Source organism: Dipodomys ordii, unplaced genomic scaffold, assembly GCF_000151885.1.
Source record: "Dipodomys ordii isolate 6190 unplaced genomic scaffold, Dord_2.0 Scaffold1, whole genome shotgun sequence".
Classification (NCBI taxonomy): Eukaryota; Metazoa; Chordata; class Mammalia; order Rodentia; family Heteromyidae; genus Dipodomys; species Dipodomys ordii.
Genome location: NW_012267217.1, coordinates 67,039,790 through 67,064,944, shown reverse-complemented (window position 1 = coordinate 67,064,944; position 25,155 = coordinate 67,039,790). Strand labels below are relative to the sequence as shown.

Here is a 25,155-nt window from a genome sequence, read left to right as displayed (position 1 = left end):
GTGATGTTGAGTGGTGTGATGTCACATGGTGTGATTTTGGTGTGGTGTGATTTTGGTGTGCTGTGCTGTCAGGTGTGATTCAGTGTGCTGTGGTGCTGAGTGGTGTGATGTCATGTGTGATTTTGGTGTGCTGTGGTGTTGAGTGGTGTGATTTTGGTGTGGTGTGATTTCAGTGTGCTGTGCTGTCGGGTGTGATTTCAGTGTGCTGTGATGTTGAGTGGTGTGATTTTGGTGTGCTGTGATTTCGGTGTGCTGTGCTGTTGGGTGGTGTGATTTCAGTGTGCTGTGGTGTTGAGTGGTGTGATGCCACATGGTGTGATTTCGGTGTGCTGTGCTGTCCAGTGGTATGATTTTGGTGTGCTGTGGTGTTGAGTGGTGTGATTTCGGTGTGCTGTGCTGTCGGGTGCTGTTGATTGTTGTGTCTGAGGCCATCAGGAGTCCCTGTGTCCCTGAGGCCACAGTGAGGGTGGCCCACTTGTCTTGGGCCTGTCCAGGGACTCTCCCTTGCCCTGGATCCAGAGGGCCCCTGGGGAGATGGGCTGCTGTCCCCTGGCTCTGAACAGCCTGTGGCCATGTGACTCTCTTTCCAATGAAGCCCATCAAAGCCGTCCTGGACAGACAATGCCCTGGGTCCTTTTCTGGGTCACAGTCCAGGCAGGCAGGGAGATTCAAACCCTCGCTGGAGGAAGGGAAATGGAGGTGTGAGGAGGCCAGGCTCACGGAGCCCCAACGTGCCACCTTTGCCCCACCATCCCTTGGTGAATAGCCCGGGGTTGGGCAGAGAAGCCCTTACGGGGTCTGGGTCTCTTCTTGGGCTGCAGATCTCGCATATGTGCACCTTACCACCATCCACACTCCACCACAAGACACACCGCAGGCCTGACACCCACACCAGGCTCGTGCTGGTCAGGCCTGGGGCTCGGGTTGCGGTGTGGCCTGCCCTGCTCCCTGTTAATGGGGGTTTGGCACCCCTTACCTTCCAGAAGGGAAGGTGGGGGGGACAGGGGGGGAGAGTGACAGGCAACCACAGGGCCCTCCGGGCCACCATCTGGCTTCAGGGGTCACAGCAGCACTTATCTGCATCCAAACCCCACACCACACGTCTGTCCTCTGCCCAGTCTCGAAGTTCATCCAGCCCTGCGGGCCGCTGAGTTCCTCCAGGACCAGCGAATCCCTTCACCCCTGCTCGGCCACCTGGCCTGCGGCGTGAGGCTGCGGCGTGAAGCCCTGGCAGGCGTGCCCTCGGGGCTCACACTCAAGCTCAGCTAGATCTGCGAACCCAGAAAGCCCAGGTCACACAGGGAGAGAGGGGCAGCATGACGCCATGACCATCTCAACCCAGCTGAGATCACCAGAGGCAACGGGAAATGAGAGGCAGGGGGTTTGCTGAGAAATAAAGAGATATGAAATGACAGATCCAGGAAAGCCCTAAATGGGACCAAAGCCAGAGCTATAGTAACAACCAGCTCTGCACCATGCCCACCAAGGCCAGCGTGCTGAAAACCCACGATGATGATCTTGAAATCGTTCAGAGAGGAAAGGAGCCTCAGAGAGGAGCGGCTGCACACGCCATCACCAACTTCTAGCAGAGTCGAGGTGAGCCAGACACTGGGCCGAAGCTTCACAGCTTGAGCCGTCCAGAACCCTATACCCAGCAACACAGCCTTCAAATAAAGGGATAAATAGACCCCTTCTAAAAGGGGCGGGGCTGGGGGAGCTCATTGCCTCTGCTGTAAGAAACGTGAAGCAAGGGCTGGGAAGGTGGCTCAGTGGTAGAGTGCTTGCCTTGCATGCATGAAGCCCTGGGTTCCATTCCTCAGTACCACATACACAGAAAAAGCCAGAAGTGGTGCTGTGGCTCAAGTGATGGAGTGCTAGCCTTGAGCTTCTTAAAAGAAGCTCAGGGACAGTGCCCAGGCCTTGAGTTCAAGCCCTAGGACTGGCAAAAAAAAAAAAAAAAATGTGAAGCAAGTTCTTCAGCCCAAAACTGCGACACTTGGACATTGGTGGCTCACACCTGTAATCCCAACTGCTCAGGCTGCCGAGACATGAGGATCACGGTTAGAAGCCAGTGGGGAAGAAAGTCTATGACACGCTGATCTCTAACCACCAAAATTCTAGCTGGCAGGCATAGCTCAGGTGGCAGAGCACCAGCGTGAGTGAGCTGAGTGGGCTTGAGGCTCTGGCTTCGGGCCATCCCTGCCTAAGGTGTGGTGTGCAGAGACGCCCAGACTCGCCTGCACAGCCAAGTGCTCACAAGTTCTGCGTCTGCTCCTGCTGGGTGTGGGGAGGGACGGAGGGAGGGGCCTAGGGGAAGGGGTGCAGACAGAACTAAGGAAACCTGAAACCAGACTTCCAGGGCCTGGATCCCAAGTGGACAGGACTAAGGCCCACTGGGGTGGGAGTCGCCGCTGCCCCTTGACGGGAGGCCAGGGGCCTGTAGACTGTCCACCCCTTCTGTGTGGGGGAAGGGAAGGGGGAGGGGCCCCAATCTGAGGTAGCCTGGAGAGGCCACCCTCTGGTGGCCTTTCTAACGAGATGCTGATAGGAATGGGAGAGCCCCATTGCACACAGGAGGCTACCTTGGGGGTCTCTGGGAAGCAGGAACCCATTGCACACAGGAGGCTACCTTGGGGGTCTCTGGGAAGCAGGAACGGGGGCCACCAAGTGTTCCCTGCTACCCCAGAGACAGGCAGACGCAGGAACTCAGCACTCAGACACGAAACTTCCTGTGGGCCTTCTTCCTAAGCCTCTTATAGAGCTGTGAAAATAATGAACACTCAGCCAGGCACCAGTGGCTCACACCTGTAATCCTGGCTACACAGGAGAGAGGCTGAGACCTGGAGGCTAGCAGTTCAGAACCAGTCTGAGTGAAGTCTGTAAGTTTCCATCTCTGGACAGTAAAATGCCAGGCTGGAGGCACGGCTCAAGTGGTAGAGCATGAGCTGTGCACAAGCAAGCTGAGCAGTTGCTAGGCCCTGAGTCCAAGCCCTTACCAATGTGCGTACACACACACACACACAGACACACACACACAAAATGATGCTGCATACTTGAACACTTCCTAAAGGAAACTTGCTGTGAGGGCCAAGGCTGGGGGGTGGGGGTAGACAGGGAGCCCGGCCGGGGTGCCTCGCTGCGTGCCTGGTCTGTACAGAGACGCAGGCCACGGAAGGCCGTCTAGTCAGTCACGGTTGATGTTTGGCCTCATCTTGAGATTCCTGCAACATGCAGTTTGCATAGCTGCATCATGGAGCCCCGCTGCTTTCCGGGCACAGAAAGCACACCTCTGTCACCTGTCCCTGAGGGCGGCTCTCAGAAATGCAGCCACTGGGTCCCTAGCACCTCGACAGCAGGTTCCGGATCAGTGCTGGCAAAGTGCTTCTCGAAATGTGCCGGTCCCCCCACAGCTGGTCTCAGGTTCGCAGGCCCTGCCGCAGCCGCCCGCTCTCGCTCTCCGCGTTGCTGGGCTAAAGGGCCATCAGTCATTCTGCTTGCAGAAGTGATTAACCAAATGCCCCGAGCTGCCTCAGCGGGCCATGCAGGCCTGGTCCCCCACCTCTGGCGCAGACTGGCAGGGTGCCAGGCGGGGCCCCTCCCCCAGCCACGGTACCAGGAGCTGCCAGCGCTGGGCGGCCAGGCTCGGAACTGCTGGCCGATGGCAGGGCCGGTGCCTGCTTCTAGGTCTGGTGTGGATTTAGGCATGGTGCCTGGCCAGCCTTGTGTGGAGTTTGCAGCATGAGCCTCAAGCCAGCTGTCAAGGAAGAGGGGGTGAACACATTGGCTGCTGGGTGCCCACCTGGCCAGGCCTCCCCTCCCCTAATTTGCTCTGTGTCCTGCACTTTAGGGAGAGGAGACTAAGGCATGAACAGGTGAGATGAGGCGCCAGGGGCAGGCAGGATAAGAAGTGGGACTGGAGCCGGGCGCCCGTGGCTGATGCCTGGAATCCTAGCGACTCAGGAGGCTGAGATCTGAGGATCACAGTTCAGAGCCAGCCTGAGCAGGAAAGTCCACGAGACTCTTATCTCCAATAAACCACCAGAAAACCGGAAGTGGCACTGTGGCTCAAGTGATAGAGCGTTCACCTTGAGCTGAAGAGCTCAGGGACAGCGCCCAGGCCCAGAGTTCAAGACTCACAACCGACAACAAAAAGAGGGAAAAAAAAAAGAAGTGTGACTGGGATTCAGGGTCCAGACCCTTTCTAACAGGGCTGGTATGAGGGGACGGGCGGACAGCCACAATCTTGGGGTGTCCCCAGAGCTGATGGCGCCCCATAGCCTCCGTCCTTCCCACAAATCAGCATCCTGAACCATGGGACAGGGAGCCGGGCTTGGGATGAGAAGACTGGGAGACACGCCCCCCAGACGCCTCCCACCCAGAATAGAAAGTTCTTGCCCAAAAAGGGCAATTCTCCAGTTCCCCGAGAACCGAGCACTCCCAGGGCTGAGCCTGAGCTGCCATGACTATTTTTGGTCCTTCAGTGAGTGCCTGCTTTTTGTAGCACAGGAATGCACGGTCCCCCGCCTCCCTCCCTCCCTCTCTTCCTCCCTCCCTCACTTCCACCCAAGGGAATTCTTTGGTCTCATATGTTCCGAGGCGCTCAGCTGTCATTTCTGTATAAATAAACAGGATAGACCAGGCAGCCGTCCCCGCACGAGAACCCTTTTTAGATGTGGTGGCTTGCATTGCAGGGAGAAGGCGAGGAGGGGAGGCTGGGCCGCCGCAGTCGGTGGTACGTGGGCAGCCAGCCCAGGTGGCACTTCCTTCCCAAGACACCCCAGGTGCCCGGGCTCCTCAGGCAGAAGATGAGGAGACGGTGGATCCTCTGTCACCCAAACTCCCCAGAAAGCGGGTCCAGGTGGGGGAAAAACAGCCGTTCACCCGTGATCTCCCCGTGTGGCCAGAGTGGGTGCCCAGCACTGGCTCAGAGCTGACTTTGGTTTTCAACAACACGGCTTGCTGCCGTCACGAATGCCTTCCCTCCTCGCCACGGGCTGGCCTGTGCCAACAGCCTGTGGCTTTTGCAGCACGAGTCCTTGCCAGCCAGAGACCTTGCTGGCCAGAGACCTTGCCGGCCAGAGACCACCGGCCAGAGACCTTGCTGGCCAGAGACCACCCGGCCAGAGACCACCGGCCAGAGACCCTGCGCCCATGGCTGGAGCAGAGAGGGAGCCAGTCCATAAGCCTCCCCTGCATTCTGGTCCTTGGGGGCCAGGAGAGGGAAAAGAACACAGAGGCAGTTGGGGGACAATGGGGCCTAGTGACCCCACAGCTCAGGGCCAACCAGGACAGATGGATGGACAGACAGATCTGCCTTTGGGGCTTGAGCATCTCCAAGGTTAACCACACCGAAGGAGGCGTAAGCGGAACACGAAAGGAAAAGGAATCAGCCGGGTGGTGCCACGAGGTGCGCTCGCTCCGCGCCAGCTCCACATCCCTATTAGGCAGCAAGAAAAAGCCAAGGAATTCCCAGAGCACAAGGCGTGAGTCAGGACTGCGCTTTGACGACAGAACCAGAAACCGAAACATTAGTAAGAACAGGATGAAATTCAAACAAAACTCAATCCCTAGAAATAAGATCTTGCATACAGTCTTGGTGTCACCCAAGAATTTAAAAATTTCAATTATAGGCAATTAAGAAAACAATCAAAGCACTACAGCTTATATAAACTCACCGAACAAGCCCCAAACTGAATTCTGAAAAAAACCTGTTGTAAATAATCTTAATATTGTGAAATACAGAAGAAAATTAAGTATTCAATTGAACTTTTTACATAATAATAACAAGCCTCTCAACATGGCAATACACATTAAAATTAATAAGCATTAAAAACATATTTATGGAAATACTTAAAAGGCAATAAAATGGCAATACATTCAATAGTTCTTGAGAAAAATAGAACCATGCAACAGATCCATTTCTTTAAAAGAAAAACAAACCCAAAACAGCGAAATCCTGAGAAGAGGAGGCAGGTGCTCTACCACCTGAGCCACACCCTGTCCTTTTTTGCTTTAGTTTTCACACACACGGTCTCTCACATTTTCCTCTCAGGGCTGGTCTCAGACTGCAATCCTCCAACCTGGGCCTCTTGTCCAGCTGGGTTTACAGACACACACCACCACTGCCAGCTTGTTTGCTGAAATGGGATCTTCTAACTTTGCAGCCAGACTGGCGTTGAACTGTATGAGGATACCTGCCTCCTCAGTAGCTGGGACTACAAGTATGAACTACCATGCCTGGCCTATAAGTTCTTAAGACCACAGAAAAGGACATCAAGCTTCCTAGCTCTTCACAAATGCCATCAGACTTCACCTAGCTGTAGAGAGCGAGGTAAAAGATGGCTTCTTCTGGGACTTCCTGAGGCCTGCTATCAGAAAGTTACACTTCAGTATATCTCAGGAGAAAGACTGGATGGAATCGAGCATTTCTCTCTGCTTTAAAAACTGTCACGTGTGTCAAGCACAGGTTTCTCTCGACTGGCAAGCCCCGTGTAGTGTGGTTGCTGACCACAGGGTCTCACGTGTTGGGGACGGTGGCAGTGGCCCAGGCTCTCCCTTCTGTCTTTTCTCTGGAAGTTTCTGTCTTTGATGTCAGGGCTTGCACCCAAGATTGCACAGATAGTCAGAGCAGGGCCTTTCTGCTCGCTTCCTGTTTACCGAAAGCCACTGAGCAGCCCGCGGGCACGCAGCATGGGGACACACAGCTTCCCAGATTCCTAACGGTCTATCTGCTCAGCTGTACAACACACACTCTCACATCCCAGCAGAGCCACCCGAGCCACACCTCCATTCCTGTTTTTCACTCATTCATTTGGAGATGCTTTCTACCTCTCTGGCCTTGAATGGAGATCCTCTAGATCTCATAGCTACTAGGGTTATAAGTGTGAGCCACTGGGTCAGAGCCTCCTCTCCTTTTAACCGTCCCAGTCCACAGTCCGGAGCTCTTGGAAGGCAGGCCAGGCTGCCCCACGGGCTCCAGCTGGGTGATTGGCTCACACCTTGCAGACACACCACCTGGCCAGGTCCTCCGGCCCTGCCGCGCCCCCACCTGCCCATTTCACCCGAGTGCAGCTGCCCTTTCCCTCTGCCCTCTTCCTGGATGAGGCTCTGCCTTGTGACCTGCAGGGCAAGGGGAGTCCTCCTCCCCCCTGCACAGGGTGGGGTGCTGAGGATGAGCAGGGCCCGTGACACCAGGGTCCACCAGAGGGCGCCATTCGGGACCTGCTCCCCAAGCTGAGCATTTGAGGGGGAGTGGGTAGGTGGGGTGTCCGGAGCAGAGGAGCCCTGGGTTAGTCCAGGGTTTCTATGGGGACAGCAGGTCTGTTGTGGGGAGCCCTGAGCCTTCCCAAGGGAGGCCCAGACTGGGCACTGAAAGCCATGCCAGGTCCCCGCTGGCCCTCAGCCTGCGCAGGAGCAGACTCGGAGGAGAATGGGGGCCCCAGAGGCAGGTTTTGTGGGCCCTAGCTCTGCCTCTGGGCCCTGTAATGGGGGCACACCCTCCTCCACACAGCAGGAGCAGGGCGCAGGGGTGACCCAGGCCCTCGCCAACTCCTCCTGCCCCCCCACCCTCCGCCCCAGGCCTCAGGCCTGAGCGAGCCCATCTCTCCTCACTGGCTTCTAAGCCCATGGCCCGCTCGCCGTGGCGTGCGTGGCTCCGGCCCAGAGCCGGCCCGGAGCTGCCAGGCTGGCTGCCAGGCTGGCTTCCCTCGGAGAGGCCTCCGGGGGCGGGCACGGGGCCAGCTCTGAGCACAGGCCCCAGCAGGAACCCATGGCCTGCGCGGGGAGAGGAAGCCGTGTTAGCATTCAGGAGGTGTGCAGGGGAAGGCACAGGCAGCCGAGTCCGAGGCACAGCACTGCGGCTGATTACACGCACAACTAGGCGCGTGCGATTTCCCCCAGGGGACCCCCTCCCCCACGTGGCTCCCTGGTCTGGGGAGGACCAGCTGACCTGCGGGCCGGGCGTTGTGGGGTGGCCACTGCACCCCGGCCTGCCAGGCCCTGGCATTGCCACATGCCTAGGACACAAGTGTGACACGTGTGTGGTCCTGGATTAGAAGGGCCGGCCAGGCTACTGTATTTGGCCGCGGTGCTCGTGAAGCGAGGCTGGGCTCCAAGCCCTGGGCCTTTCTCCTGTCCACCCAAGCACCACCAAGCACGGGGACAGATGCCCCAAGGTTTGGCTGCCCCCCCCCACCCGTGCCCCAGAAACCCTCCTGTCTCCCAGGGATCACAGGCTCACAGGGACTCTCGGCTGGGCTTAAACAGCTCTCCCCCGCCCACCAAGCCTCGCCCTGCCCAGGTGGCCATTGTCACCTGATCCAGGCCGCCTCCCTGCCCTTCCCCCTCCCCCCCAGGGCTGCACACAGAGGGGGTGGGGCACATTCTCTGCTACCGGGGCCAGCAGGGAGAGCCATGGATCTATCACTTGCTATGCGGGGCGCTGAGCCGGGCTGGCGCTGGGCAGCTGTAGGACCCGTCCTGAGCATGGTCAGGAGCTCAGCCCAGCCCTGCCAGCTCGGGTCTGTCTCCACAGTGTCCCTGCAGGGGAGCAGGGCCCCACACCCAGAGGGGACGGCCCGCTGGCCTCCCGTGGGAGTCCGCGCAGCTCTGCTCAGTGTCTAAGCACGTCCACACGCTGGGAGCCCCAGCCCCCAGCAGTCCTTGGGGATTCACAGCCTCTCAGAGCCATGCCAGGCACCGGCCAGGCTCAGGTCACCACGCAGGACCACTCCGGGGAGGGGCCCAGGGACCAGGCGCCGTCCAGGCCCGTCGGTGTCTCCCTCCCCCTCTCCCTTTCCTGCTCCTCTCTGTCTATCTTTGTCTCTCTGTTCCAGCAAGGTATCATCAACCAAGTCACGCAGCAAGCCACTGTGCCACTGTACCAGAAAGGAGGTAATACACTTATCAAAACGACCTCTCCATCTCTGCTGACAGGAAGCCCAGCGCGGGAGCCAGAGCTGTGCCCACGGGGTGTGGGGGTACCCCGACAAGCTGTCCTTCACACCAAGGCAGCAGAAGCGCCACAGAAAATTCCAGTTCACCATATGACCTATGGCTGGGCTCTACTTCAAATAATGGCCTGAACTGGGAAGATTTGTGCGTGTGAGAGAGAAAGAGGGTGTGGAAAATAATAAGACCCACTTGAATTAACACGCTGTGTGAAGATGGCGCAGGAAGGCCTGAGCAGAGCCTGAGACAAAGGAGTGACGCACAGAGACGCACAGTGCAAACTGCAACACAAAGAGACAGACGGGGGCAAGAGACTGGTGTGAGAATATTAACTACAATCCGGAGGAGGGAGTGGGGGACGGAGGGGGAAAGAGAGAGAGAGGAAAGGAGAAAGGAAAGGGGGGCCGGGCGCCGGTGGCTCAGGCCTATAATCCTAGCTACTCAGGAGGCTGAGATCTGAGGATCTCGGTTCAAAGTCAGCCCAGGCAGGAAAGTCCATGAAACTCTTATCTCCAATAAACCACCAGAAAACCAGAAGTGGCGCTGTGGCTCAAGTGGTAGAGCGCTATCCTTGAGCTGAAGAGCTGAGGGACAGCGCCCAGGCCCAGAGTTCAAGCCCCACGACCGACCAAAAAAAAAAAAAAGGAAAGGAGGGAGGAAGAGGGAGAGGGAAAGAGACAGACACAGACATGGAAGAAGACACACACAGAGTGAAGAAGGGAAGGGAAGAGAATGAGAGAAAGAGGGAGCTGTTGAATCCCCAGACCCCCAATGCACATGGCTCCACAAGAGAGTGCATGTGTTTCACACTCCATTGCCAGATGAATGGCAAATAGCTTGCTAATTTTTTTTTGTCAGCTGTGGGACTTAAACTCAGGGCCTGGGTGCTGTTCTTGAGCCTCTTTGTGTTCAAGTTTAGAGCTCCACCATTTGAGCCACAGTTCCACTTCTGGTTTTGAATGGTTAATTCGAGTTAAGAGTCTCACAGGGACTTTTCTGCCCAGGATGGCTTGGAATCAGATTATAGGTGTGAGCCACCAGTACCCAGCTATACAACTGGGAGCAAAATAATGAAAATCTAGCATCAAAAATAAAAATAAAAAAGACAAAAGCCAGCATGCCTACAGACTGAATGCAGAGACAAGATGTTACTCCATTGTTAAAAAGCTTGTCAGCCAAGTACCAGTGGCTCATGCCTGTAATCCTAGCTACTCAGGAGGCTGAGATCTGAGGATCATGGTTCAAAGCCAACCCAGGCAGGAAAGTCCATGAGACTCTGATCTCCAATAAACCACTAGAAAACCAGAAGTGGCGCTGTGGCTCAAGAAGTACAGCACTCGCCTTGAACTGAAGAGCGCAGGGACAGCGCCCAAGCTCAGAGTTCAAGCCCCATGACTGACAACAAAAAAAGCTTGTCATTGTCTGGTTGAAATCCAACAAGCAGCTTGCAGAAGAGAAAATTAGAACAGATTTTTTTCATCTTAAACAGGAAGATGTAAAACAACAAGCATGGGCAAGGATAGTGGAAGCATTTTGCACTCACGTGTAAAAACAGAACACAGACCTGCTGAGATTGTTTTAGAATGGGGGGAAGGATGAGGGAGTCAGGTTAGTCAAGATACGTTGTAAGCACAGAACCCCATGTATAACTAATACATGCTAATGAAATACTTTAACAAGATTAGTCTATAATCCTAGCTATTCAGGAGGTAGGGATAGGAGGTTCACAGTTCAAGGATGGCCAGGGCAAAAGCGTGAGACCCTACCCGATAAACTGAGGCAAAAAGGGCTGGAGGCATGGCTCAAGTGGTGGAGTGTCTGCCTCACAAGTGTCGCTCTGAGTTCAAACCCCAATGCTGCCAATAAAAGAAGGATAAAGGACTGAACCTGGGAGAATTAAAACATATCTGCCAACTAAACAATCTTAAGAAAGCCATGATGACAATGACAAACTAGGAGACAGGAAGATTTTATAAGGAAAAGGCTAGTATTCTACCACTTGGGCCACAGTGCCACTGTTGGCTTTGAAGTGGGAAATTGGAGGTAAGAGTCTCACGGGGGTGCTCGCTTCGGCAGCACATATACTAAAACTGGAACGATACAGAGAAGATTAGCATGGCCCCTGCGCAAGGATGACACGCAAATTCGTGAAGCGTTCCATATTTTTCCATGGTTTCCCTTATTTGCAATATTTAGTATATGTATGAGTCAAGCAGAAAAGGTCAGATAATGTGATGTCAGGAAAATGAACCCTTAGATAGGTATTTTAATGTTTTTTTCTTTCATGCATGTGTTTCTAACACATTTATAAGATTATCTCTTTGTTGCTTTGCATGTCCCTCCCCTACAGTATAACCCCTGCTTTCACTATATTTGATGTAAGTATAACTTGTGGAGGAGATGGGGAAAAACCAGTTGTTTAAGGATACAGGTGGACCTGTTGCAACAATGAGAAGTACAAGTTGTCATGTTCAAAACGAGCTTTACAACGTCGGTGGGGGGGGAGGGGGGAAGGAGAAGGATTGGGATGGGGGGATGGGGGAGGCTGGGAAGGGATGTGAAGGGTAAACAAAGGAGGAGGCTACAATGCTTGGTAAGAAATGTACGCATTATCCTGCCCATGCAATTGTAACCCCTCTGTACAGTATGTTCACAAATAAAATAAAATAAAATTAAAAAAAAAAGAAGAGTCTCACGGGGACTTTTCTGCACAGGCTGGTTTCGATTCTCAGATCTCAGCTTCCCAAGTAGCCACGGATTACAGGGGTGAGCCGCCAGCTCCTGGCTTTGCCGATATATTTGAATCTGTGTTTTAATGCAACTACATACTGGGTTAAGGAGATAAATACCATTTCAAAACCCCAGAACAACTCAAAGGAAACACAGCATCTCGTGGGTGCATGATGCTCTTCCAATGGAGTTTGTGGGTTAGGCAGGGCTGTGGCCAAACCCCGCAGCTGGCGGCCCAGGAGCCGGGATGCAGGGGGTCACCAGGGAGCTTACCCCAGCGCAGAGATGCCAAAGTTGACATGATGCATAAAGGAGAAATAATATTGATGGTACAAGGACACACGGTTAACCTCAGAACTTACAGATCGATCAAAGAAGATTTGAAATACCTTCAGCATTGCTACTTTCCTCTCATTTTTTTATGACTGCTCTAAATAATAGTTAAAGAAAAGAAGCCCGCAGCCCCCAAACCGGGAGGAGCACACAGGAAAGGGCGTGGCCATCATCTTCAGTGGGACCCAGAAGCAGCAAATAACCAACAAACCAGTTCCACCTCCAGATAACCGGAGCCAGGCTGCTGATAAAGATCTGCACACTCAGCCGAGCAGCCCACGAGGAAGTGGAAGTGGGTGGCTTCTCGTCTACTGCCACGTGGTCAGCCATGGGCTTCCCAGAACCAGCAAGCCTGGCTTGTGGCCTGGGGCAACCAAGTCTCCTCTGCACAGCCTGGATAACTCCGGAACTTTCCGGGCTTGGTGTGTGTGTGGGCGGGGGGAGGACATCGCGGGGGAAGCAGGGAGGACGATGAGCTCCAGCGAGCCCCCCCCCCCCACCGGACATGGCCCACCTGCTAGTCCTGTGCCGGGAGGGGAGGGTGTCTGCTTAGCGTCTTCCGGCGTCTGACCTTTTCTATTCTGACATGGTCTGAGATTTCAAAACAGCCGTTAGTCACCTGATGGATAAAGATGTCACGGTGGCCTGGCCTGGCCTAGCGCTCCGGCCTCGTGCCGGGGCTGTGTCTGCCGTGTCCTCCAGGGAGCAAGGTTCCCCCCCCCCTCCTGGCCTCCCTGACCCGCAGGCGGGCATCCGCAGCCCGCCGGGTGCCCTGGGCCCAGCATTCAGGGCCCACTGAGACACCCCCAGCTGCAGTGCCACTCTGGGGCACTGTCCACTCACGAGGGCACCACAACCCAAATTAAAGATGGTGGCACATGGCACAGGGCAGCTGCTGGTGCTGGAAGGGCCACGGCTGAGCCGCGGTGGAGGCAGCCTCTTGGCCTTGGAGCCGCAAGGACGGCGACGCCTCACCCCTGCAGCTCCTCGCTAGCCCTGCACCCCTCCCTCTCCACCTCTCCCAGCCCCGCAGCTCCTCCCCCCACCCCTGCAGGGCCACACTGGCACCCATGGGGGAGGGGTGCAGGAAGTGAATTCTCAGTGCTCTGCTCTCCCATCCAAAACAAAACCCCAGACTGCATCTCCATCTCCCCGTTCCTCCACATTCTGTCCCCAAAGCACAAGCCCTGACCTGGCTCAGGTCGGCCGGGCTGAGCTCTGGTGCAGCACAGCGGAGCTGGAGGGTGGACAGACAGGCGGAGAGGCCTGAGGCCCGCGCAGGCCGGGTCTGCACGAGTGTCCAGCGGTCCCACGGGCTCCGTTGAGAAGCCATCTAAGTGCAAACTTCAGGGACACAGCTTAGAGAGCGTGAGGAGAGGCTGCTCTCCTTTCCGCGGCCCCACAGAGGGACGGAGCTCAGGAGACGTGTGAGAGGGCAGAGGCGGCTGGGCAGCGTCCTGGAGTGGCCACCTGCCCTGCAGCGGGTCGCTCTGTGGAATCTAGTGTTGCCAGCCCTGGAGACATCGGCCCCACAGCCATGAGGTGAAGGGTGGATGGACCTGCCCTCCCCCCTGCCCCCCGCGGGCCGGCCCAGGTGCTGGCAGGGAGGCAGAGGCAGGCACAGCTGCCGGCCAAGCAGGAGGGACCGAGGCTGGTGCCAGGGGCTCCCATGCAGCCTTGTGTGGGGGCCTTGTCTATGGCAGGGTCCTGTGCACCCAGGGGACAGCTCAGGTCGCCACCCCAGGAAGTGGGGGGCAGGCAGAGAACATGCTGGAGCCCTCAGGATCCTAGAAGATGCCTCCTGCCCAGTTCCTGTTGAAATTCAAAACAAGAGCAGCTGCTCCAAGGCTGCCGTTGAATTGGGAGCATTTCCAGACTGGACGCCTGGACTGGGCACAAGGGGGCTGTGTGCCTGCGAAGGGGGCGGCGGCCTGGGGAGCTGGGGGATGGCACAGCCCACCTAGGTCAACCCCAAAAGGGCTGACCCAGCACAGTCTGCGTAGGTCAACAGTCAGCCGCAGCACTCCTCCGGGGAGACCGTTCTGAGGTGCAGTGGGGAGCAAGCACCTGCTCCCGGGGTCCTGACGCCTCCCAGAGCTGGCAGCTGGTCACCATGCCTGCCGGGCTCGGTGTGGCACACCAGATCCCCGGGAGCCTCGGCCTCAGACTCGGGTGAAGGCCATGGAGACCAGGCCCCGGGTACCAGGATGCATGAGTTACCACGAGCCAGGCAGACCATGTGGCCGCTCTAGGGCAGAGACCAGGCGCCCTGTGGAGCTGAGACAAGGCCGAGTCCTCTGGGTGCTGCTGGGGGCTGCTGACCGGGCGGCCGTGCCCACCAGCACCGCCCCACCTTTGCCAGGCGACACTGCCAACACGGTGGCGGTGCAGGAAGGGTGGAGCGATGACCCCTTCCGTCATCGGCCTTCATCTGACAGCAAGGTGAACAACATCTGCCCGTTGGCTATTTTAAAACCAGTCACTTTGCTGGGCGCCAGTGGCTCCTGCCTGCCATCCTAGCTAACTCAGGAGGCTGAGATCTGAGGATCGTGGTTCAAAGCCAGCCTGGGCAGGAAAGTCCGTGAGACTCTAATCTCAATAAACCACTAGAAAACCAGAAGTGGCGCAGTGGCTCAAGTAGTAGAGCACTTGAGCTGAAGAGCTGAGGGGCAGCGCCCAGGCCCCACGAATGACCAAAACCCCCACAAAAAACAGTCACTTGCCTAAAAAGATGGAAGATGGAAAGATCCTACGCACCAGCAATGCTGTCTCTACTTTCCCCAGAAGGGCCATCTTCACTACAGTCCGTGAAATGGAGTCTAGCAAAGACGGAAGCACCCTAAGCCAACGTCAGTGGGTGGATGGACCAGGAAAATGCGGTGTGCACATCACGTGGGGTACTATTCACCCCGAAACAACCGACTCTCCCCCATCCTCAACAGCACGGAGGGAACCGGGTCACACGTCAGGTTGAGGTTCACCAGGCACAAAAGCTCAAGTACCACATGGCCTCAGGTGGACAAAGCGGGTGGGGGGGCGGGGACCGCAGAGCGGTGGGCGGGGCTGCTGTGTGGGTTAGGAGCAGGGGCAGGGTGACCGCAGAGTTCAGTAAAGCGCCGTAACTTTTCCGAAGGTGGCCCAGGGGCGGGGCAGGCTCTTAGCTCACACGCTGTCTTCATGACAGCAGTGTTTCATTACCTGGCTTCAACACGCCATGACATGCACACACGGTGTGGGGTACGAGTGAGCGCAGGAGGGGCGGCCCTGCCCACCTTCTGGCTGGCTGGGGCACACGTGGGATTCTCCTGAGCTGTTTGGCTGCCTCTCCCCCTCCTGTGCTCCCAGGCGCCCGCTTAGGGCCATAATGGGAGCAAGTACACTGACACAGCTCTAGCGCAGTCCGGCAGCTGGGCAGCGGGCAGCGGCGCTGGGGGGGACAGCACACAGAGGGGAGCATGCGGCGTCCCTCACCTCACCCCAGGATTCCAGGGTCTACGTGAACGTAGAGCCCCAATACAAACACGTGCAGGCACCGGCCATCTCAGTAGATACTGTCTGAAATGGGAAAATGCTGCCGAGCTGCCATGTCCAGTGGAGTGTTCTGCAGCCAGCTGAGAAAATGAGTGAAGGGTTTCTCCATCTATTGATAAGGAGTATTTTCTAGAACATACTTTCAAGTCAAACAAACCATGGAGCAAAGGCAGATAATGATGACAGTACCTACTGTGTAAGAAAGAGGACATAAGAAAAAAAATGCACTCTGCTCACTTGTGCAAAAGCAATACAGGGAGGAATCAGTAGAAGCAATGAGATGCTCACCCGCAGGAGGTGGCGGGGGGCGCGAGGGAGGGGACAGGATTCTTCTCTGAACACATCGTTGGGTGGAGCTCTGGCTCCAGCCTGTGGGACTCCAGTCCCGCATCAGTGTGGCCAGGCGCCAGGCCCCAGCGGTGCGTGGGCCTCCGTGCGCTGCCGGGCGGGGCGGGGTATTTGGAGGTGTGCCTGCTCTGCAGGCGGGGCCAAGCAAAGGAGATGATGCCGGTGGGGCCTCCCTGTCCCTGCAGTTCCCAGCAGCTACAGCGCGGGCCGGGCACAGCTGGAAGCACGGTTATCAGCACTATTCCATGCGGTTAAAGACCCGCTCATGCATTCTTCTAGTATCTGCATGGCTTCTAGGGGACATGTCATCTGTGTGCATGTGTGCACGTGTGTGTGTGTGCACACGCATGTGTGTGTGTGTGTCCCGGCTCTTAAATTCCATTCTCTAATAAAGCAACCAGGGCCCTTGGACAAATGGCCGGTTCTAGGGCACAGACTTAGCAGGGGCGCTTGAGCACCTGTGGAGCCCCGAAGTGGCCGCTCAGTGGCCGTGGGAGAGGCACAGGGGCACTGGACAGCGCCGTGCTGGTGAGTGCTGGGACCCTTTGGGGAACCTTGGACTAATTTGACCCACCTGAGTAATCTAGAACATTCTCCATGGCAAGGCTGCCTGACTGGCATCTTCAGCTCCACTTGTACCCCAACTCCCCTTGCTGCAGGTACGAGAGGCCCACAGGCCTCGGGTTAGGACGTGAATCCTCTGCAGGCCAGGGCTGGCAGGGCTGCATCACTGGCTGAGGTGCTACCACCACAAGCTGTTGCTTCCTAAAGGGACTGTATGCACACGTGCGTGCACGCACGCACACCTATGCATATGCGTAATATATAAACCGTACTGGGATGTGAATGCCGGGCCTGAGGCTTGCTAGGCAGGGGCTCTACCACTTGAACCACAACCCCAGCCTGTACAGAAAAAGTTTCCTAGCAAGTCCCCCTTCTATTCCAGCCCCTACAGGACTCTAAAATCAGTGAGCCCTCTTTGGCCTGCCTGCTAATCTTCCCTCTTTGCAGTCCCCGCCTGGGAAGAGGCCTGTGGGCCTCTGGGTGGACGGGGAACGGGTAGGGCGGCCTCCTGGGGGACACACCGCATCTCCCCCGCCAGGCCTCTGGCTTGCCATCAATCTGCACACATCACAGAGGGACGGCTGAGCACAGCCTGCGGCTAGCGCATCGCCTGCTCAGCGGGCAGACGGCCAGTTAGCCTAGGAACAGGCTGATTTGTTGTTGTTGTTGTTGTTTTTCTCTACTTCCAGCTCCTGATCCATTCCTCTGGTCAGAAAACGGGACGGGAAATGCTGTGGATCTGGAGAGGGTCTCCAGTACACCCCGCAGGGCTGTGTGGGGCCCTGGTCACGGGGCGTCCCGGGCCTGGGCCCCCCCCCGCCCCCGGGGGCGCGAGATCTGCAGTCTCAAATCCCCCTGAGCTTCCTCTTCCACTCCCCAGGCAGAGCTCCACTTCTGGCTCTGCTCTGCCCGGGAAATGAATCGGAGAGCAGTGGCTGATAGGAGGGGGAGAGAGCCAGATGGCCATCATGGCCTTGACTGAGGGAGACAGCGGGCCGCTGCCACCCGAGCCTGGCCATGGGAGCTCCCAGGGGGCCTCAGAGTGGGCCATGGTGGGGCCAAGTGGGCTCCGTTGGTGGGAAGAGGCCGGAGCCAGGGCTCAGAAGGGCAATGTGGCCCCCACCCCAAGGTGCTATGGACAGAAGACTAGCTGTGGGTGCTGGGCGCAGGTGCAGGCCAGCCTCACCCATGGGGAAGGGCCGGGAGTTCAGTCCGCTCTGTCCCCCCCAATTCCCAGCAGGAGACCAGGGGTGCCCAGCACCCTCGAAGGGACACAGTGTGAATGACAGTGGCTCCATCTTCCTGTGTGTGTGGGGGGTGCTCCCAGAGCCTCTCCTTGTCCTCCACCCATCAGCCCCAGCTCTCTGCTCTCTCATACCTCAGGCCGAAACACCGGGCAGGGTGCCCTCTTGGGTGTCCTGCTGTCTGCACTGTGCGGGCGCACCCTGCACGTGACCCCGGACTCCTCGGCAGACCCGCTCGCCAGTCCCTGGCAACGGCTTGAAGCCTTTCCTGGTCCCCGCGTCCTGGCTCTGGGCCCGCAGGTTTCCTGCCGCAGGTCCTGGCCGCGCCGCCCCCAGTGCTGGCGCTGCAGCACACACCAAGCCTGGACCGTGGACTGTGACACCCAGTTCTGATTCCTGCTCCTGCGGGGTGCCTGGCCTGGCTGAGGAGCACCCCAGGCTTGTGGGGGGGTCCCTGGGACCCAGAGGCAGCGAGCGAGCCCCTAGGAGTGGGAACGAGGTCCCGAGCAGGACGGGGCGACCCTCGGCGGGACGGGTTGGGGAGGGTGGGGGAGGGCGGCCCTGGCCTGGCTAGCGGCCCAGCGGGGACGCCCCGCCTGGCCCGACCTGCTCTGACCTGGCTCAGCTCTCCCAACCTGCTGCCACCACCAGCAGAGGCCACCGCCACTGTCAATACCCATGCCGCCCACTTACGCTCACGGCACCCACCAATGCCCTCCTTCTCCCCAACCCCCCCCCCCGTCACCCTGGACGGTGGACAACTGTGCCGCTGAGGCCCATGGGCGGCTGGCTCTGGGGCGCCTGCAGCCTCACCCCTGCCGGGACTCACCCGATGGTCTTCCCCCAGTCGCACCACAGCGTCCTCCCCACGGCCTCCATGTTCTCCTTGAAGCGGGCCAGGCACTGCTCCTGGATGAGGGTGCTGTAGTCCGTGTCCTGGTAGGCGGTGACCGTGAAGAGCTGGGTTGCTGCAACAGAGGGTACGGGGTGTCACTGTCTCCCCCCGCCAGGTATCCCTGAGGCTCCCCCACCCCGGGCTCCTCCTCAGCTCCCCTCCTAGGGCCCCTGGTGGCCCTTCAAAGGCCCAGCCTGCAGCACGGGCCTCACACCTGGCGCCTCTGAGCCTCCACTGGACACGGGGAAAGCACAGTCTGCGGCCTCCATCTGAGCACGGACCCCCAATACGACCAGGCAGTTCCTTGGGAGAGGAGAGGGCTCCTTCCTGCCTAGGCGGCTGGCACGGGGGGCTGCGTGGCACCGTCCAGCCCTGGGGTCCCCGGGCACATGTGTGAGGATGCGCGCTCCGCACACACCACGCTGGTGAACAGACCTGAAGGCCGCTCTGCCCTCACACCTCAACAAGGCCCAGACGCAAGGCGACCTGCCACCACGCACAGCACAGCACCGGTGCGCCCGCGTCTCTGAGCCTGCTTTGGGCTGGTGGGCACAGGCAGGTGAGGAGGACTCTGCCCCTTGGCTCCCAGTGGCCCCTCTGCCAGGCTGGACACCCGCATTCCCACCCTTTTTAAGGGTCCCGTTCCCTGTTCAGAGTCAAGCTGCCAGCCCTCTCCTGCCCCTGGCTGTGCTGGGCATCCGTGCTGCGGCCCCACCTACCAGCCACCCTCCCCCCCCGTGGGTCTCCTGGACGAGAAAGCCAAGCTGCCTCGCTGCCCGCCGGCCTGGAGTCCACGGTGGCAATGGTGGAGCGGCTCCCCGAGGAGAGGCTGCGGCCAGGGTGGGGCTCTGGGCCCCGGGACCTGGGTGTGGGCTCTACTGGGAAATACAGAGGGGCCTCAGCCCCTCCCACCCGGGAGCCCCCTCTCCCACACGGCCTCCTCAAAGATGGGGAAACTGAGGCTCCAGGTTCAGAAACAGCATGAGGGCGCGGTGCCAGAGTCAATGCCAGCCGGTGCCGGCAATGCGGCCACGGGCAGGACCCGGCCTTGGATGTGGACAGGGAGGGGCGGGCTGGCTGGGGCGGCCCGGAGCATGAGGGCCAAGTGGGGCTGGAGGTATGTGGTGCAGAGCACAGCCCGGGGACGAGGCAGAGCACTGCTCCACCGCCTTACAGCTGCTTCCACCCAGCACAGACGGAAGAACGAGCGGAATTCCTGGACACGGCAGGGGCGACACACCGCTCACCAAGAGCCAGGTGTGTCCAACTGAGAAACAGGTGGAGAACGATCCCTTGCTTGACCTTGCTTCCAGCGAACAGAGCCCCTGCTTCCTGACGAGAGGAAAGGCCATGTGAGCCTGTGATGCTCAGGGCATCTGTGGGGGCTCGGGGCCCGCTGGGCACAGGGCACATGGGATGGCAGGGATGGTCCCTGGAGCTCACCCCCACACAGTCAGGGAGGGAGCGGCGCCACACTGCCCCAGCCGAGGGTGTCTCTGTGGATGCCGCCATCGGACGGGTTGGGGCAGGGAGGGGCAGGGAGGGGCAGGGCCCCGCTGGGCTCACACCGCCCCTGGGGGGCTGCCTTAGGGCAGGGCGGGTGGCACATGCCAGTCAAAGGACTGGGCAGCACTGGGATGGAGTCCCGTGTCGTCTGGCCAGAGGGCACCGGGGGCTGGAGGCGGCAGGGGAAGCACTGGCTGCTAGGAAGCTCCGGTTAGCTCAGGTGGCTTCAGCCACCCAGGGAACCCCACAACCTGCCATGCGTGGAGGCCCCGTGCCCCACGACTCCTGTCACCTCGCCCTGCCCTGCGCGCGCATGGGAGACACCATTCCACAGTGAACCCCACCGCAGCCTGGCCCTTCCTGCGGCCCCCACCCCCTCCCCACACTGACCCCCTCCAGCGGCCCCTGCCTCCACCCCCTGGCCCCCTCCAGCAGCCCCTGCCTCCACCCCCTGGCCCCCTCCAGCAGCCCCTGCCTCCACCCCCTGGCCCCCTCCAGCAGCCCCCACCCCCCCCCCCTGACCCCCTCCGGCAGCCCCCACCCCACCTCCTGGGTGTGGGAAGCAGGGCCACAAGGCTTTCCTTGTTCTGTGGCCCCTGCTCTCTCTCTCTGGCCCGGCTCACGTCTGCACGGACACCCGCACGTGAGCACGTGGGTTGTTTCTCAGAGGAGTATCAGCTGCAGGGGCCCCAGCTGCGATGGGCACCCCGGGACTGCAGCGTGTGCGGGGACACCGGGGTCCCCATCGACGGCTCTCCCTCCTGTGCTGTGTGCCTCAGCCAGGGCTCCGGAGGCTCAACGCAGGCGCAAGGCGGGTGTCGGGAGGCCCGAGCCACCAGGCCGCGGGGTGGGCAGGGCCAGCAGGAGCCGCACACCTGCCCGCAGAGCCAGTCCCCGGGCGAGGCCCTGCTGCCCTCTCCGGGGCACCAACTAAGGTCGGGAGTGAAGCTGCTGGGCCAGTGCGGTCCTGGTGCCTGGCTGGCACCCCGAGGGGCAGCCTCCCTGTTAGAGCATTCTCCTGCCACACTCGGTCCCCCAAGCCCGCCTGCAGCCCCGGGTCACCTGGGCAGTGCTGGGTCCTGAGCTCTGTGGCCCACCTGCCTGGGGACCCCGCGTCCCCCCTCTCCAAGCCACCTCTGCCTCCCAAGGGTGGGACCCACTGTGCCCTGTCCAGTTATCCCCTGCTCTGTGGGGGCAGAGACACCCCCACTGCCCTCCCCCTCGTCCCCAGGCCCCCAGTCTCATACGGTGAAGCCAGAGAAGCTGTGCAGGGAGGTCTGGAAACCAGGGCCGTTTTGCAGGCACAGGACACCTACATTCCCCCCCCTCCCTCCCTTCCTTTCGTTCCTTCCTTCCCTTCATTCGTTCTTTTTTTATTGCCAGTCCTGGGGCTTGAACTCAGGGCCGAGCACTGTCCCTGAGCCTTTGTGTACTCAAGGCTAGCGCTCTACTACTGGAGGCAGGCTGCCACGGCCAGCTTTTTCTAAGTAGTTTATTAGAGACAGAGATAGGAGTCTCACAGACTTTCCTGCCTGGGCAGGCTTGGAACTGTGATCCTCAGACCTCGGCCTCCCGAACAGCTAGGATTCCAGGCGTGAGCCACCGGTGCCTGGCTACCTCACATCTTTCTCAATGGTGCCCGATTTACTCATTTTTTACAGAAGGGAAAAGCAACATTGTAGTTTTGAAAAACAATGAAATTCAAGGCTCAAGCCTATAATCCTAGCTACTCAGGAGGCTGAGATCTGAGAATCGCAGTTCAAAGCCAGCCCAGGCAGAAAAGTCCCTGAGACCATCTCCAATGGACTACCGAAACGCTGGAAGTGGAGCTGTGGCTCAAGTGATAGAGCGCTCATCTTGAAGAAAAGCTCCGGGACAGCGCCAGGCCTTGGCCTGGAGTTCAAGCTCTAGGACCAGCACAAATAAATGACAAAACAAGCTGTAGCAATGGCTCCTGGTGTGGTAGAGGAAGCTTGCTGTCCCCCAGCTAGAACCTTCTGTGAGGCAACGACAGTCTCCTCCTCCTGGCAGCCCAGCGAGGGCAGTGGAGGAAGGAGGGACCCGTCCGGCTGCGCCGTGCCTCCAGGAAAGAGGATCTCCGCGCAAGGCCACCCTCTTCCTGCCACGTGGCTTGGTCCTCCCGGCCACATTGAGGACGGACAGCAGATCCGGCCGGCCCCAGCCCGCTGTCCTCCAGCTTGGTTCTAGTGACGCTGGTGTCCCTGTCCCCTGAGTGCCCTCTCTGTGCTGCTTTGGGGCTCTGGGCACAGTTCCTTGAGCATTTGTGTGTTGCCCCCCACTCCGGCTGGAAGCGCACCGGCCTGAGTGGTCACGGAGGCCTCCTCCCCTGCAGCGGCAGCCCCGCCACCCACAGGCCACCGCTGCCCACGCCCTGCTGCCACACCGCTGGTGCCCAATCTTGGTCTTGCCCTTCATGGCCTCTTGGCAGGTCTACCTACGGCGGACACTCACGCCACATTTAGCAACTTTCTGTTTGTTGGTTTTGTCTCAGTTTCTTTCTTTTTTTTCTATGTGGGTTGTGGGGCTTGAACTTGGCCTGGGCACCGTCCCTGCACTGTTCAGCTCAAGGCGAGCGCTCTACCACTTGAGCCACAGCGCCATTTCCAGTTTTCTTTCTTTTTTTTTGGGTCCAGTCGTGGGGCCTGAACTCTGGGCCTGGGCACTGTCCCTCAGCTCTTCACCTCAAGGCTAGCGCTCTACCACTTGAGCCACAGCGCCACTTCCGGCTTTCTTCTTTTTGCTTATGTGGTGCTGAGGAATCGAACCCAGGGCCTCATGCATGCAAGGCAAGCGCTCTACCACTGAGCCACCTTCCCAGCCCCATTTCCAGTTTTCTAGTGTTTTATTGGAGATCAGAGTCTCATGGACTTTCCTGCCCAGGCTGGCTTTGAACCGTGATTCTCGGATCTCAGCCTCCTAAATAGCTAGGACGACAGGCGTGAGCCGCCAGCACCCGGCTTGTCTCGATTTCTTAAGATACTCTCATGTAGCCCAGGATAACCTCAATGTGTGACGCTCCTGCCTCTGCCTTCTGAGCACTGGGACTACAGGCATGCGTGCCATTCCTGGCTTCATTGCTGAACTTGATACACCAAGAAATAACGTTTTTTTAGGCCATAAAACAAAACAAAAATTTAACTAAAAACAGACTGTCTACTAGAGAGGAACAAGAAAATACAGAGCTCAAACAAAACAGATGGCAAACAAAACAAAAGGGAGCAGAGGATGGCCCTGGAAGTATTAGACAAGGGAAAAAAGAAAATACCATGTCAGGCTTACTTTACTTCATATAATTTGTTCCAAGCCTTTCCATTTCCTAACAAATGGGGCAATGTCATTCTTTCTGATGGAGGCATAGAATTCCATTGTGTGTGTGTGTATATATATATATATATATATGTATATATATCACATTTTCTTGATCCATTCATCTACTGAGGGCCATGTGGGTTGGTTCCATATCTTAGCTATAGTAAATAATGCTGCAATAAACATCGTTGTTCTGGTAGCTTTAGTGTGGTCTTGTTTGTGATCATTTGGGTAAATGCCCAAAAGTGGGATTGCTGGATCATAGGGGAGTTCTATGTGAAGTCTTTTGAGGAACCTCCATACTGCTTTCCAAAGTGGTTGAACAAGTTTACACTCCCACCAACAATGCAGTAAGGTTCCCTTCTGTCCACATCCCCTCCCGCATCTGTTGTTATTAGAGTTGTTGATTTTAGCCATTCTAACTGGGTTGAGGTGGTATCTTAATGTTGTTTTGATTTGCATTTCTTTTATGGCTAGGGAAGTCACGGTTTCCCTTATTTGCAATAACTAGTATTTGTCTGAGTCAAGCAGAAAAGGTCAGATAAGGTGATGTTAGGGAAATGAACCCTAAGATATGTATTCAAATGATTTTTTTCTTTCATGCGATTATTTCTAACACATTTATAAGATTATTTCTTTGTTGCTTTGTATGTCCCTCTCCCACAGTATAATCCCTGCTTTCACTGTATTTGATGTTGGTATAATTTGTGGAGGGGAAGGGGAAAAACAAGTCGTTTAAATAGGGATACAGGTGGACCCATTGCAACAATGCGATGTACAAGTCGTATGTTGAAAACCAACTTTACAACTTTGGTGGGGGGGGCGGGGAGTATTGGGTGGGGGGGTGGGGGGGAAGGATGGGAAGGGATGGGGAGGGGAAACAAAGGAGGAGGCTACAATGCTTGATAGGAAATGTACTCATTATCTTGCCCATGTAATTGTAACCCCTCTGTACAGTATTTTCACAATAAAAAAATAAAAATTTTAAAAAAAGAAAAAATATCAGAGTAAACTCCACGCAGAGTACGTAAAGCCAGAAAAACTAAGGATTCCCGAGAGCACTGACAGCGGCCTCTGCTTCCCAGTCCTCCCCCCCCTCCCGTTCCAGGGGAGGGGACTCAGGGCACTTCCTCCCCCCACAGCCAGGCACAGACTGGGCAGGAAGCAGCCAGCCAAGCTCACCAGGCTCTGCGTCTTTAATATGCGCCTCCCCACCCCCTCCTTTGGTATGTGTGTCTGCACGCATGTATGCACACACCCCCATGTACATGCCAGCACTCAGGGCCTTCAGCGCTGCTTCCTTTATTCACAAAGCCAGCACTTTACTACTTGAACCACACTTCCACTTCAGCGTTTTGCTGGTTAGCGGGAGATCAGAGTCTCAGGGGGTTTCCTGTCTGGACTGGCTTCCAGCTGAGACGCTCAGATCTCAGCCTCCTGTAGCATCGGCTGCCAGCAAGTGGGGCACAATGTGCTCCCTGAATCTCGGAGAAACTGCACGCGCTGCCGGAACGTGACTGGGGAACACCCAAGCGGGTGGCGGGGCATCAGAGCGGCACGAGACCAAAGAGCACTGTGGTGTCGGCTGGACAGCGTGAAATGCCAGAGTAACAATCACACGGGTCAGGACAGCAGCTTCCACAGGAAACAGAACCACAGGCAATGTGGGTAAGGGTGTGGAACACCGGGAGCTGTGCACTGATGGGGGAAAGCAAACTCCTCCAA

The 25,155-nt window shown here is 57.6% G+C and overlaps 1 protein-coding gene across 1 annotated transcript in view; it reads right to left on the bottom strand.

Annotated features, from left to right (window-relative positions):
- Ramp1 (receptor (G protein-coupled) activity modifying protein 1) overlaps positions 1–18,863 on the bottom strand; it is a 21,453-nt gene extending 2,590 nt beyond the window's left edge. Inside the window, exons 1-2 of the mRNA XM_013023867.1 lie at positions 18,809–18,863; positions 18,529–18,667 (exon numbers count right to left, since the gene is read on the bottom strand). Of these exons, the coding sequence (XP_012879321.1) occupies positions 18,529–18,667; positions 18,809–18,863 (194 nt within the window). The remainder of the gene's footprint in view (positions 1–18,528; positions 18,668–18,808) is intronic.
- Between the last annotated feature and the right edge of the window lie 6,292 nt (positions 18,864–25,155).